Here is a 13939-nt window from a genome sequence, read left to right as displayed (position 1 = left end):
ACAATAGAAACTGGTTTATGTTCTTTGTGGCAAAAAAAGCCAGCAGCATTGTATCGGTTGCCTTCATGTGCGATGACAGAAAAAACCTGTGGTGGTGTGGTAGCTGCTAATTTCTTGTATAGAGATGTAATTATATTGCCCCACCCTTTGATATAACTCAATGCGTCCTTTGTCTTGCTTTTTTTACTTTTCTTTCTGTTCCTCTTCACTGTCTCTGGTTCTTTTTTCACTGTCACATCCTCGGAGACTTGCTTGTGATAAACGGATATACAAAAAAAATGACCTTGACTGAGACAGACAGTAGAGTCTCTTTCTTCCTTTTTTGTATTTGTGGCATTTCTGTCAGTCATTCAGATAAACATCAGTGAACCTGACACTGTGTACTCTTTGCCTCATAGCCTGACCTCCTGAACTTCAAGAAGGGATGGATGTCCAAACTGGACGACAGTGGAGAGGTAAGGCACATAAACTGCATGTCATTGTCAGATGTCATATCTTCCTCTCCCTCCGTCGTCACCACCCTCTTCCTTCCATCCCTCGATCCTAATTAGAAAGGTTGTGTGTAAGGTGATAGCGGCGGATTATCCACGTTATCACAGTAATATCTGGAGGCACAGCAGGTGTCTCCTGTCTGTGAATGATACGCTTGAATTAATGAGCTTCTCATTTCACACATCACATGTTGTATGTTTGCTGTTTAATATGGGGCCTTCCTGTTGTCATGGCTCTCTCAAGTGAAAATAATGCTTTATATGGTGTTACCGTGCCAGAAATTGTCATTGTATTGTTTTGATATTTGACATATTTGAACCTAAATACCTTGGATTAATTGATATCTGCTTTGTTTGTTTTAGTGGAAGAAGCATTGGTTTGTCTTGACTGATGCTGGACTGAAGTACTACAGAGACTCGAGTGCAGAGGAGGTATATTTTTTCATTAAAAAGCTTGGTTAAGCTCCTTAAGCATGAGCAAACATTGTGTTAATCATTGTAGTAAAGTATTAAAGAAATGTTCCTGTGTTGTCTGTTTAGAAAGACGACTTGGACGGGGAGATTGACCTTAAATCGTGCGTGAAGGTGTGTGAGTTTGATGTGGAGAAGAACTATGGGTTTCAGGTACAGGTGAGTATCTGTGTTACGGGTCGATAGACTGATTTTCTTCTTCCCTTCTTGTCCTCCTTATCAGCGTCCTTATCACCACACCCGCTCTCAATTTCTCCCTGCTGCCTTTTTCTTGTTATTCTGTTATCATAACTCACATCTCTGTCTGTATCTCCTCCACCTGTCTCTCCACATCTCCCTTTCTCTCAGTTTTCCTTTATCGTTTCCATCTCACCCCAGTTCTGTCACATCTTTGTGTCTCCTTGACCTGTTTTCTCTTTTGTCCTCCAGACGCGGGACGCCGCGTTCACACTGTCTGCCATGACAGCTGGGATCAGGCGGAATTGGATAGAGGTTTTAAAGAAGTGTATACGACCCAGCAGCTCTCCAGACCTCACACAGTAAGAGCCAGTTCAATTTTAAAAAATGAAAGTTAAGATTTTGCTCAGGCTGAAATTAAATATAGTTTTTTAAACCTTGCACACTTGAGTTAGAAGGCAGTTTGTAGTGATCTCTCGTACTCCTACAGTTATGTAAGCAAAAATGTTTGTTTATTGACAGTAAATGAACTAATTTAATTTTGTAACTGGTTAATTTATCATGTAAGAATTAACATTTCCTTATCACACCTTAATGAAGTCAGGGAGTTACTTGGTTTCTCTGCCTGTTTCATGTAACTGTTAATTTGATATTTTAGGTTTCTTAATGTGAGCAATGGTGGCAAAAAGTAACGCCTGAACACTTTATCCATACCACAAAAGCTTAATCGAGACAACGTTTCGATCTCACCTAGATCTTTGTCAGGTCAAAATGTTTGAAAAGTTGAAACCACACCTATATTTATAGAGAGCACACTAACAGGCCGACAAGATCTACGTTGGCACGTGTGGTTAACCATCTAAACCACTCAGGGTGGCACACCAACTAACAATAAACAGTAACATAGGACAAAAACAGTGGTGCAAAGGCCATACCACAAATTAACAAACGTATATCTTCATTTTTAAAGCCTTATATCAACTTCATCATCCCATATATCAGTGTACATCCCCTACGTGTAAAAATATATTCTATTAAATTGAGACAAAACTAATGAAATCTAAATACGTGTACAGAAATTGCTTTGAAAACACCCCTCTAAAAATTAGGGCAAAGCTCAAAAAGATCCCAATAAGGGGGAAAAAACACATCTGCTCTACTAATAAACATTTTTTTATTTTTACAAATATGTGTATCAGAGTCTAGAGAAATATCTATATACACAGGGATTATCCTACTGCAATGTTTGTAATCCAAAGTAGGCAAAATTGGATGTTGCAAAGTTTAGGAGCTTTGCTTCACAGCTTAAGTGTGTTATTTTTATAGTGTAGCACAGTGTCTTGTGTAATCACAGAGAGGGGAGTTTCAGCAAGTGTGAAACTGTTGTGGACAGAAGGTTCTCACATCTGCAGCATGAACAAAACAGCCACGTTTAATGCAGCGATTTAGAGGTGGCTGCATCTGTAAAAAGATGTTTCATACCCAGAGTAGCTCCCCTCACAATACCCACAACATTTTAAAACATCTCTTTAGCTTAGGTGGCATGTGAGGGGCTTTGTCACTAAATTTAAGCAGCATCTAAGGAGGTCTTACGCTTCATTCTGAAAGTTTTGCTTTTACACTCCTGTTATTTTAAAATTGGTTGCCTCAGCATTCTTGGGTTGCTCATGCAGGTCTCAGCCCTGGCTAAATACAGTCAGATAAGAGGCTCTGTTACTCACATGTACCAGTAACTCTGCCCCGGAAGAGTTTCAGTCACTGTATACTTTGGCTGTTGAAGATGAATCAAAGTTTCATTAGTTACATGGAATACCAACGCGTGTTGTGTTTTCTTAATGACTCACTGCCAGCTGAGCCTCGGGTGTTGATTTTGAGGCTTTGTATGAGGCTGGTTTTCTTATTCCATAAACCTTGATGAATTTGCGATCCATCAATTATCTATTTATTTTATTAAAGTACAATTTATGGAGATAGGAGAAGAGGAAAATGCCTTGATTTTTGATTTATTTATTTGTCTCTTCTCTCCTCTAGATTACCTGACAGCAGCAGCGACAAGGAAAACTCCCACTCTCGCTTTCAGCTGTCGTCCCGTCGCCCATCATCACGTCATGCCGACATTCAGTCAGATGCTCCAACCTCAGCTCCTCCCACTCATCGTAGATTTGACTATGTCGAACTGTCCCCTGTACCTGCCTCATCTGGCCCCCTTCCAGCCAGCCAGAGAGAAGCAGCAGAGGGACAAGGGAGAGAGCACAGCCAGTGGCAGGAGGAGAGGAACACAAGCAGCCAGTGGGAGGCTGTGCTGTCCAGGAAGGGCACGGGCATGGGATCGAACCAAAGGCTACGTACGGAGGACGAAATAGAGAAAAAGTGGGCTGAGTTTGAGCGTATGCCATTAAAGGAGATGAGCTCCTTACCACCAATGGGATCACGGTCTTCCAGCCAGTCAGCCAATGAGGCGCTGCAGAGGGAGGTAGTGCGTGGAGATGATTTTCCAATTTGCAAATTAAATAAAATGCAAATTAACTCATCTGTACGGATGATGTTAACATTTCCTGTTTCTGCCTGTTAACACTTGACTCACTATTTTTCCTACCTGCTCTTCAGCAGTGTTTTCCATCTAAAATATGCAGTGGAAAAATTAAAAGAAGAAATTCATGATTGGACATTGATATGGGAAATACTGCTGACACTGCTGTCTGTTCTGTCTCTGCGTGTTGTGATGTGCAGTTTGGTTTGAACCTGTTTGCAGTGAGTCTCTACACATGATTCACACACAGCTGCACCACAAATGCTAGGTGAAGAGCTCTGCTAATTGCTGGTATTTCATCTTACTGGTCATTTCCAGTATAAACAAGAGCTGTCATTTTCATGCCACAGAGAAGCCTATGTGCATTTATTCTTTAAGGTTCTGTATACAACTTTCAGAGCATTAATATAGCAGCAAATCACTTTGCTATGAAAAGATATAGCGGAGTAATGACGTTCTGAGCAGAGACTAAAGTCACGCTCACTCTGTGTGTGTTGTAATACGGTAAGGTAAGGTAAAGTTTAATGTCCCCAAAAGGCAATTTGAGATGCAGACAGTAGTCATGAGTACAACAAAACAGACATTACAGTACAAACACACAGAATCCAGTATTGCAGCCTAAAACCCAAAGACTCAAAGAAAGAAAAATGACAAAGAAAGCAACAAATTATTACATTTAAGTACCACTGTCGCCCACTGGTTCCCCTTCCCGATTAACACCTTAAGCTCCTTCAGCTTTTGCCATTGTTAGCGCTGTTCATGCTGTTAGCACTGTTGGCTGCTAGCTACTGGCTCAGCCACCTCCATAGTGCAGACAGCCTCTGAGTTAAAGATCTGCTTTGAATGTCGTATACAGCTCCTTTAATCACGCTATGATTCGTATATAAATAAAGCTGAATGCTTCCTTTGTGTTAAAGCTTCTTCTGTAGCTTGAATCTAATCAGGCTTTGAAAGGTCAGCGGTGTTTGGGTTGAAAGTTCAAGTCATTTGAACTTTGAGCACCAACAACCATGAAATCCAAGTGGTGCAGAATGCCCAAGCTATAGCAGTGGAGCGAGCGTTGGCATCATTAGTCCTATTCATAGGAAAACAGTGAATCAAGATGGTGCACAGTTGGGATCATGTGTAGATTGCGTGCTGGCAGTGAGACCCTGCAACAAAGTTATTGATTTGGCTAAAATTTTCATGAGCTTTATTCTGAAGTCAGTGAGAGTGAATGAATGAATCAATCTGCTGTTGACTGGGAGCATTCAAACCCGACGTTTGGCAATCCAAAAGCATCATATTTATATCCTCATCCTTATTGCCGCTCAAGTATTTCACTGCCAGCACCAGTGTTTGTGCCATCTCATGTAAACATGCTACATTGATCGGCCTGTGTCCCTGTTTCCCATGACTCAGTGGGCTTTACCTCCGTTTCTGCCTTTTCTCAGGTGGCGTCACTGAGGCAGCAGCTGGAGCAACTTCAAGGAGGAGGAGGAGGGGGAGGGAAATGGGGAGGAGGTGTGAGGGGTGGCTGTGGCCCTGAGGCCCCCTGCGGCCGCAGCCTGGCAGCCATGGACCGTGCTCATCGACAGGCGCTGGAGGAGCTGCAGAGGCAGCACGACCGCCAAATCAAGGAGCTGGAGGCCGAGAAGGACAGGCTGCTGCTGGAGGAGACCCAGGACACTGCACGAGGTCAGCAGACTAGGCAGGGTGGAGAAGAATAGCATTATGTTACTGTCATAATAATAATTATGTTCACTAATTATTAATTTCACTTATAAAATATGAGAAAACGTTAAAGGAGTAAGTGTTGTGTGATGTAGTTATCAAGACAGTAACTTTTCTGCAAAAGAAAATTTTAATGGCTGCCTTCATCGTCGTTTCCATCATCGTTTCTTCAACCAATTTTTGTGCTTATTTAGTAGAAGACTAAAAATATGGGGGAAACAATAATAACAATATTATTAAATCAATATGTTAAGGGAAAATAATACAGTATTGGTAGCACTGGTTACTTTAAGTGTGGGCAGAGATGATGTTTGATAGTAGAACACTGTCTGACTTTGTGCATATGTGGACTGAAAGCCCACAGTGTGTAAATGCAGTTTTCCCAGGGCTGGCTTGACAATGCCTAATATAATATACATTATATGTTATAAACATCTTACCATTTGTACTAAGGTGTTAAATATGGTCTGAAAAATCTACTGATAAGTATGGAAATTTGAAATGAAATGTGTAGGAACACTGTTAATTGATTGTCATATCTAAGTATTCTGTAGAGATCCAGTCTTTGCTTGTGCGAGTTGAGACTGTTAATATTTTTTGGATTCACATTTTTTGTTGGTTTTTCTCATTTCTTTTACCTCTGAGCATCCCCAGTCAGAAAAAGCCTTGATGTGCAGTTACCAGCTACCAGGAGAAGATCATGTAGAGGCTGAGTCACGCTTGTGTGTTTGTGTTTCAGTAATGGAGGCTTTGAAGAAGAAACACAAAGAGGAGCTGGAGAGAGAGGTGGAGAGAGTCAAAAGGCTAAGCAGTGGGGTGCTCGATTCACAGACTCTGCGGGCCCAACAACAGTAAGTAACTTCAAATCCAGTTTTGCTAGCATGGTGTGGATGTACACTTTAACCTGCTAATAACACATTTAACTAGTCTTATTGAATGTTATGACACAGAAAAGAAAATATTTTTGATTTGTTCAGGTGACAATCTGAATATAAATTGTTCACATGCATGCAGAAATATAGGAATATAAAGTTGGTAAACTGCTTTGTTAAAGCACTCCTGCCTCTGTGTAAGCCTTCACTTCATATTGCCTTGAAAATAAACTCTGGGTTGCAGCTCAGCCTTCAGTCTCCGTCAGCGCAGGCCAGCATTGGTAATTTATGTGAATAGTTCTCTTGTGCTTTTAAGTGGGAGTTAGCCGGCCACAAAAGGGTTTTCTGTGAAATAAAAGGTAGAATTTGTCGACTCCACAACAATCCAGGGTTCCTTGTCTAAGCAAGGCCATTACCGCAGAGGCCACTGGGTCCTGTTAGGCACTTAAGGAATGCAGAAGAATTTGGTCATGGATTAGTTTGCCTTTGTAAGCCTCACAAGGCCTTTGACACAACGCTGTCTCCGTGGCTGCTACTGGAACCTGCATTTAGGGGCTTATCTGTGTTGCCTACGCTGCGTTTTTTCGCTTTTTGCATGCTCTTCCTTATTTTTGTGGTTATTGGTCATGAGCAGTGAAGATGTTTGAAAACCACAGTAGGAAATACTTGCCTCATGAAAATGGAACAAAAACACCCTCATAGTTTTTCGCAGCGTGTTTCTGTTATTAAATGAAATCAATGCTATAAAATAACATTGTGCAGAGCAGAATAAAGGAGCAACCACTTTATAGGAAGATTTCTCGCAAGATTAAATTTGGTTGTCTGCGCATGACGTGTAAGAATAGGTCATCCCACTGGAGCAGTGCTGTGCTCTTTGTGTGTTAATTATTGATTTCTGTAATTATTTCTTTGTAATTTTTGCTGCTCTTACAGTAAAAAGAAAGCATGTAGTGCAGCATGGTTGTTATTACTTATTCCTGCAGTTTGGTTCACAAAGGACGCAACATGAACACATCTGTCCATTTCTGCAGGGCAGAGACTCAGGCTTTGCACAGAGAGCTGGCCGGACTTTCTGAGCGCTACTCTCAGAAGTGTCTGGAGCTAAACCGAGCCGAGCAGAACAACGCTGGGAGGGAGCGGGAGATCAGCCGCAAGGAGAGAGACATGGAGCAGCTGAGGAAAGACAACCAGGTGAGTTATCAAGAGATTACACATCAGAACAGGACAAGTGATGGAGAAATCTTTTCATATTTAAGCCAAAACTATCTCAAAATGAAAGAAGGTTTTCCCTCCTTTATGCTGCACTGGCAGATGTAATTCTGAAATATAGCATGTCATTTTTATGGACTGTAAGTATACTGTATTTGTTATCGTGCAGCACTATCCAAGCTCCAGCAAAAGTTGCTGACATGCTGCATTTCTTTTGTTGGTACAATAAAAAATAGTGTGCAATCTGTTAATCTGGCCATAAAAAACTACTGATCCATTGCCTGCAAATGTATGCCAACCAACACGCATCATTTAGAAAGACAAAATATTTTCCCTCTGCAGGACTTAAAGGCCCGTTTGACGGAGGAGATCAGTCGCACACGATCTGCCATCACAGATGACAACAAAGGCTCGCCCTGTGAACTAGAGGTAACTGCTCTCATACTGTGTACTTGAAACTGAAAGTAGGTGACGGGTCTGTCAGCCTGTATTTTTTGTAACTTCCTGAACTGACTGCAACTCCCAGCAGATGTGCACAAGTGTGAAACAATCACCCACTGCATTACAAGTCTTACAGATATATATATATATATATTTTTTTTTTAAGCAAGTCAGCAATAACTAACCATGATACCGGGAGAGTTGCCTTAAAGATGTAGACACCTCTCTGACTGCCTCTAATTAATCTAAGAGCAGCTAATAATTTTAGTTCCACTAAGTTAAATCATAAAATAAAATGTGTTGTTAATGGATTAGATTACTCAGTGATTGTAGAGAGGTACCTGTGTGTAGCTGTGCACATTTAGGCCCTAGTCAACAGGTACACGGTGTTTTTGAAAACAGGGTTTTTCCTTCCTTTGTCATCAACAAAGTCCCGCCCAAACTCTGGCCAAATGAAAACCAAAAACACAAGAATTGTCTTGGTTTCTTGGAAGAAGAAGATGTTGGCCAATTAGACACGTGGGAGAAAAGCTATTAGCAGAAGGCCACTTCCAGCAGACAAATTAAAATGATAAGACAGCAAACAGCCACTGAAACCACACATACACACACTTAACAACCAGTACAGTCACTTACCCTCAGGCTGCAGATAAAGGTCACTCCCACTTAGGAGCAAGCAGGCCATGTCAAGTTCTGTGCCTACTTCTATCACACTTGTTAATGCTTGAGCTGTCTTGGGTGCTTGACCCATATTTATTTATGGACAGTTTTAACCATTTTTATGTTGGATATATTGGTTATGTGCTGCACGTGCACTGACATTTTTGCACAAATTAGGTTTTGAATGGATAAATAGTACTTCGAAATAGTTATTTTGATTGACTGGAGCAGTGACCTTAGTGCACTGTGACGCCTCGTTTCCTCAGTAGAGTGGAAGAGTAACTGTAAATTTACAGACAATGAAATGTTACCTCATTTGTAATGTCTAGGGGTTGGTGCATTGACACCAAAATACCCTGAGCTCAGTTTTAAAGCGGTGTGAGAGAGCTTTTGATAAGCTGTTGGCACCCTCCCTGAACTACCTTCCAAATAGCACAGCAGACTTAGTACCCAAGGGGGGATATGGCACTATAGATTGGCGCCCTTCGAGTGCCCCTGTGAATGTCTAAAGCTCTCCTGTGTATGTTGGTTCTCTGATTTATTTGTGTTTCCCCTGAACTGTGATTCTATCGAGGCTCTGATATTTATACAATGATTTTCCATGTAATGTGTCTTTATACGATGTTAAATGAATCTGTGTAAATTGTAAATAGCAGCTACTGTGGATTATCCAGCGCAACAGAGACGTCTTTTGTGGAAAAGCACATTGCTCTCGAGTTTTTCAAATGTAATTGTTTAGTGCTCTCTTAACTAAAACAAAAATTTACCTTTTGCCTTCACTGTGTTGGTGTGTGGCAAAAGTTCCCGCAGGAAATACTGCAAAACCTGGACAAAATTAACCATAAGAGAAGAGAAGTGACCTTTAAGTCTTTGGATGAGAGCAAATTAAGAAACTCACTCACAGCCACTCAGTTTCAATAAGCTTCAAGTCATAGATTAGGTAATATTTCAGGTTGTATCATGTAGACGTGCAAAACGTGAGTCACAGTGTTGGTGTTACAGTGGAGTGTTTGCAGAAATGTTCAGGAATACTTTCAAAAGTACTGTGCTAATTAAGTCAAGTTACACTTTTTTCTCGACGGCATTTAATCAGAGAGACACTAGTGACTTCTAGAGGAGCATCAGTCTCAGAAATAAGCCTCCCTGCTGTCCAAACAAACGATACCGACGTGTCACCCAGCCTCTGAGAGTCGTTACAAAGCAAAACCTAAAGTAGCAACAATACAGCAGTTTATTTTTACACTTTGTGCTTACCAAACTAGTGTTGCAGTTTTCCGAATACAAACAGACTGTCATGATAAACAGTAATTGGCCAAAAGCCCTAAGTTATGTACGCTGTAAATTACAGAGGACGCCCACTGTGTTTGTCGTAAATCAGCCAGAACACAATTGCTTTTTTGGCGAGCTCAAGTGATAATTAGAAGGATTTAGGGTAATAAAAAGACGTTCTGTGTGTGTTTTTCTTTTTTTCTTTTTGGCAGCAAATAACAACACACTGTTGTTTTGTTGTTTTTCTGCCAGGTTCTTCTCAGGGTGAAAGAGAACGAGATAGAGTACTTACACAAGGAGATCAGCTGTCTAAGGAACGAGCTGCAGTTTCTTAACACGGTACTTTGTTTCTCTCTGTGTGTGTTTCTGTTTGTGCAAGTATTTGTATTTTCTTTCTGTAACCCCGACACTATTAGATGAATAACATGGAATGTTAATCCTCACGTCCATGGACAAAGTAGTTAAGTGTCTTACAGCCCTGAAGCTCTCAGGAAATGTAGTGCAACAAATTTCCAGGATTTTCTGTTTCATGTTGAGAACAGTAAAACAATGAACACAAAGTTTGTTAAAAAGACAGTGGGATAAATCTATATAATTGGCTTGGGTGGTCTAAAAAACACAGAGGTGGCCATGCTGAGATGTGGATAGGCTGGGAACACCCTGCACCACAGAGGTTATAATAACTTATAACATTATTGTAACCTCTTTGCTCTGGGCATCCTCACCAGTGATTTCTATACTGTAAACAAATTTAACAAAGTCCAGCACTGTAAGGACGCTCCTGTTGGTCTCGTTGGTATATTTTACCTTCCCTGCCTCTGTTATTGCTGCTCCTGGGGTGGTTTTACAATACAAATAGCGTAATTTTAAAAACATAAATATAGCATGTTTATACAGAAAGTACAAGTGTATGTGATGTCACACGAAAATGGTCCCAGAGCTGGTTGGTGTACAACCTCAATGCCCAAAAATTTGGGTGCTGTGTAAAACGTAAATAAACACAGAAATGCAAATCCTTATCGAGATATATTTAATACAGCAAACGACAAGAAGTTTAATGTTCAAACTGATAGACTTGATTGTTTTTTGGTAATATACACTCATTCTGAAGTTGATGCCTGCAACATGTTCTGAAAAAGTTGGAACAGGGGTGTGTTTACTACTGCGTTATCACGTCTTTTTTTTTTTTTTAAACAGCATTCACTAAGGCCACGTGTCCACCACAGCATTTTATCTCCCATTGTGACCCGCAGGTCAGTGTGGGTTTATGAGAGGTAACATAACATATATATATACAGTATATAAAAAGATTTCTCCTCCATCGTTGTCAGCGCTTGTACAAGTGCTGGTGTCTCTGCAGTATTTGTCCCTCCTACACTGTGATTGAAGGGCCAAAGGGGCAGAAATGAGCGTGGTGTTTTTATCCAAAAGTTGAAAATTGTTCAACTTCGTGCTCAGACAAAACAAAAAAAAAAAAAAAAAAAAAAAAAAGCCCAACCAGCAGCGCTCAGCGCAGAATTCATTCGTAGCACTCTCATTGTGAAGAATTTAAAAAATAGGAAAAAAACCCACTTTGGATACGTTCCCCAAAGCGTTCGGGAACTGAGGACATTAAGTATTGAGGTTCTAAAGTGAATTTCTTTCCCATTCTTGCTTGATATACGACTTCATCTGCTCAACAGTCCACGGCCTCCATTATTGTATTTTGTGCTTGATAATGCACCACACATTTTCAGTGGAAGACAACTTTAGAGTCTGGACTGCAGATAGGCACCTCTAGTGCCCGCACTCTTTAATGACAAAGCCACACTGTTGTAACACATGTAGAATGCCGTCCCTGAAAAGACGTCGTCTGGATGGCACCATATGTCGCTCCAAAACCTGTATGTACCTGTCAGCATTCATTCACAGATGTGCAGGTTACCCACTAACACACCACCATACCATCACAGATCCTGGCTTTTGAACTTTTAGCTGGAAACAATCTGGATGGTCCTTTTCCAATGTGAAATATGAGTCGTCAGACCACAGCACACTTTTCCACTTTGTGTCAGTCCATCTCAGACAAACTCTTTCTGGATGTTGTTGATATCTGGCTTTCACTTTGCATTGTAGAGGCTTAACTTGCATTTGTAGATTCAAGGATGAACTGTGTTTACTGACATTGGTTTTTCAAGGTGTTCCTGAGTCCATGTATTAATATTCTTTATAGAATCATGTTGGGTTTTAGTACAGTGTCGCCTGAGAGATCAAAGGCCAGGGGCATTCAGTGTTGGTTTTCAGCCTCGCCTCTTTTCTTGGAGAGATTTCTCCAGATTCTCTGAGTCTTTTGATGACATCATGGACTGTAGATGTTGAAATCTCTGAATCCCTTGCAACTGTGCATTTAGAAAAGTTGTTCCTAGACTGTTGGACTATTTGGCCATGCAGTTTTTCACAAAGTGGTGAACCTTGTGCTGTCCTTGCTTGTGAATAGCTGACCCTTTTAAGGATGCCCCTACACAGTAAAATAATCTGTTACCCTGTGAGGTGTTTTTTGAGCATCCAGCAACTTCCCCAGTCTTCTGTTGCCCCTGTCCTAACTGTTTTGGAAGATGTTGCAGGCATCAAATTCAGAATGAGTGTATATTTACAAAAAAAACAAAAAACGTTTATCGGTTTGAACACTTAACACCTTTTCTGTGTGCTGTATTTAATTTAATATAGGTTGAACAGGATTATCAAATCATTTCATTCTGCTTTTATCACAGTGAACAAAATTTTGAAATCATGATTGTAATAGTAGATGAGGCAGACTTTGGAACTGAAGCTTGTCTACTCCTCATCACCCCGCAGGAGAAACGGCTGGCCTGTGAACGATACACGGAGGTGCACGAGGAGCTAAGCGGGATGAAGGGCCGGAGCGAGCGAGAGATCCAGAGTCTAAAGGAGCACTTGAGACTGGCCATGGCTGCTCTGCAGGAAGGGCAGAAGCTGGGAAACAGCCTGGACCACTGAGAGTCTGCTGCTGGTACTAACGCTCAGGCAGACACAGTGACAGGTACGGACTGATGTAGAACAGGCAGGGAAATGCTCTGCAGATTTTAAGAGTATAAATGTGTGTGGTTACAGTTTATGTCATTGTGTTGCAGGTGTGTCTGCTCCACCGTGACTGAATCAAAGAGGATTACAGGAGAGCAGAGGAGATGACTGTTGGACTTGTACAGTTCCGGCTGTGTGGGGACCATGATAGTGCCTTAGTTTTCAATCACTCTGCCAATGAGCAGCATAGAGTAGCTATTAGCCGGGGTTTATTACACTGGGCCACACGTTATATAAAACTGCACTTTTTATTTTTTATTTTGGCTTTGCTTTGAGTGCAAGCATGTATGAGTGCGCATTTGGTCTGAAAACTGGAATATTTGTCGAGTGGCATGTTTTCTTTTTTTTTTTTATCAGGTTTGTAGATACAGACTGTATCAGCTTTTTTTTTTTTAATATTCTAGTCATTGACTCCGTTTCCTCTGCCTGAGACAGCAGGGGTCAACACAGTTACATAAGAGCTACTGTCATCTCGGTTTTGTACAGCTTTTGAGTCATGTTTACTCTGTGAAAATGGCGCGCGTTTCTTTAGAAATGGGAGCTCATCATTTGCTGTAATTATTTTTTTACCTGTGGTATTGTTTGTGAATATAACATTCTGAAAAATATATTGGGATTAATACAGGACAAGACAGCAAACGTTCATAATTCCTGGCAGGCTGAATTGGAAGTTGATCTGTGATTTTACAGAAGCAAATTCAGGCTCAGCTTTCTTTGGGGATGCTTGTAGAAGCTGTTGAATGAATGTTGTCCCAAATCACAGATGTCTTTTTTTTTGAAACCACAGCTGAGAAGCTGGAACTCTCCCCTGATCATTGCTGGCATTCACACGCCACCACATGACAAATGACAGTTGTTGCATCGATGAGCCAATTTCTTTTTTTTATTGACAGTATGAATTGTGATAAAGTGACTTATCTACCTACCTTTTGAAAATATTTTCATATTTAAAGTACTGTAGAGCCCGTATCGTCTTTGTAAATTATACACAATTTTTGCAATCAATAAAATAAGTTCAACAGAAA

At 40.8% G+C, this 13939-nt stretch overlaps 1 protein-coding gene across 1 annotated transcript in view; it reads left to right on the top strand.

The window, feature by feature from the left end:
* Positions 1 to 13939, top strand: part of triobpb (TRIO and F-actin binding protein b) — a 21532-nt gene extending 7593 nt beyond the window's left edge. The window contains exons 2-13 of the mRNA XM_033645072.2: positions 399 to 455; positions 855 to 923; positions 1032 to 1121; positions 1392 to 1501; positions 3171 to 3612; positions 5103 to 5346; positions 6122 to 6233; positions 7286 to 7445; positions 7806 to 7892; positions 10086 to 10172; positions 12669 to 12873; positions 12965 to 13939. Coding sequence (XP_033500963.1) covers positions 399 to 455; positions 855 to 923; positions 1032 to 1121; positions 1392 to 1501; positions 3171 to 3612; positions 5103 to 5346; positions 6122 to 6233; positions 7286 to 7445; positions 7806 to 7892; positions 10086 to 10172; positions 12669 to 12830 — 1620 coding nt within the window. The 3' untranslated portion in view covers positions 12831 to 12873; positions 12965 to 13939. The remainder of the gene's footprint in view (positions 1 to 398; positions 456 to 854; positions 924 to 1031; positions 1122 to 1391; positions 1502 to 3170; positions 3613 to 5102; positions 5347 to 6121; positions 6234 to 7285; positions 7446 to 7805; positions 7893 to 10085; positions 10173 to 12668; positions 12874 to 12964) is intronic.

The sequence above is a fragment of the Epinephelus lanceolatus genome, chromosome 18 (assembly GCF_041903045.1).
Source record: "Epinephelus lanceolatus isolate andai-2023 chromosome 18, ASM4190304v1, whole genome shotgun sequence".
Taxonomy (NCBI): Eukaryota; Metazoa; Chordata; class Actinopteri; order Perciformes; family Serranidae; genus Epinephelus; species Epinephelus lanceolatus.
Note: the sequence above shows the minus strand (reverse complement) of the source record. Positions and strands in the feature narration are given on the sequence as shown.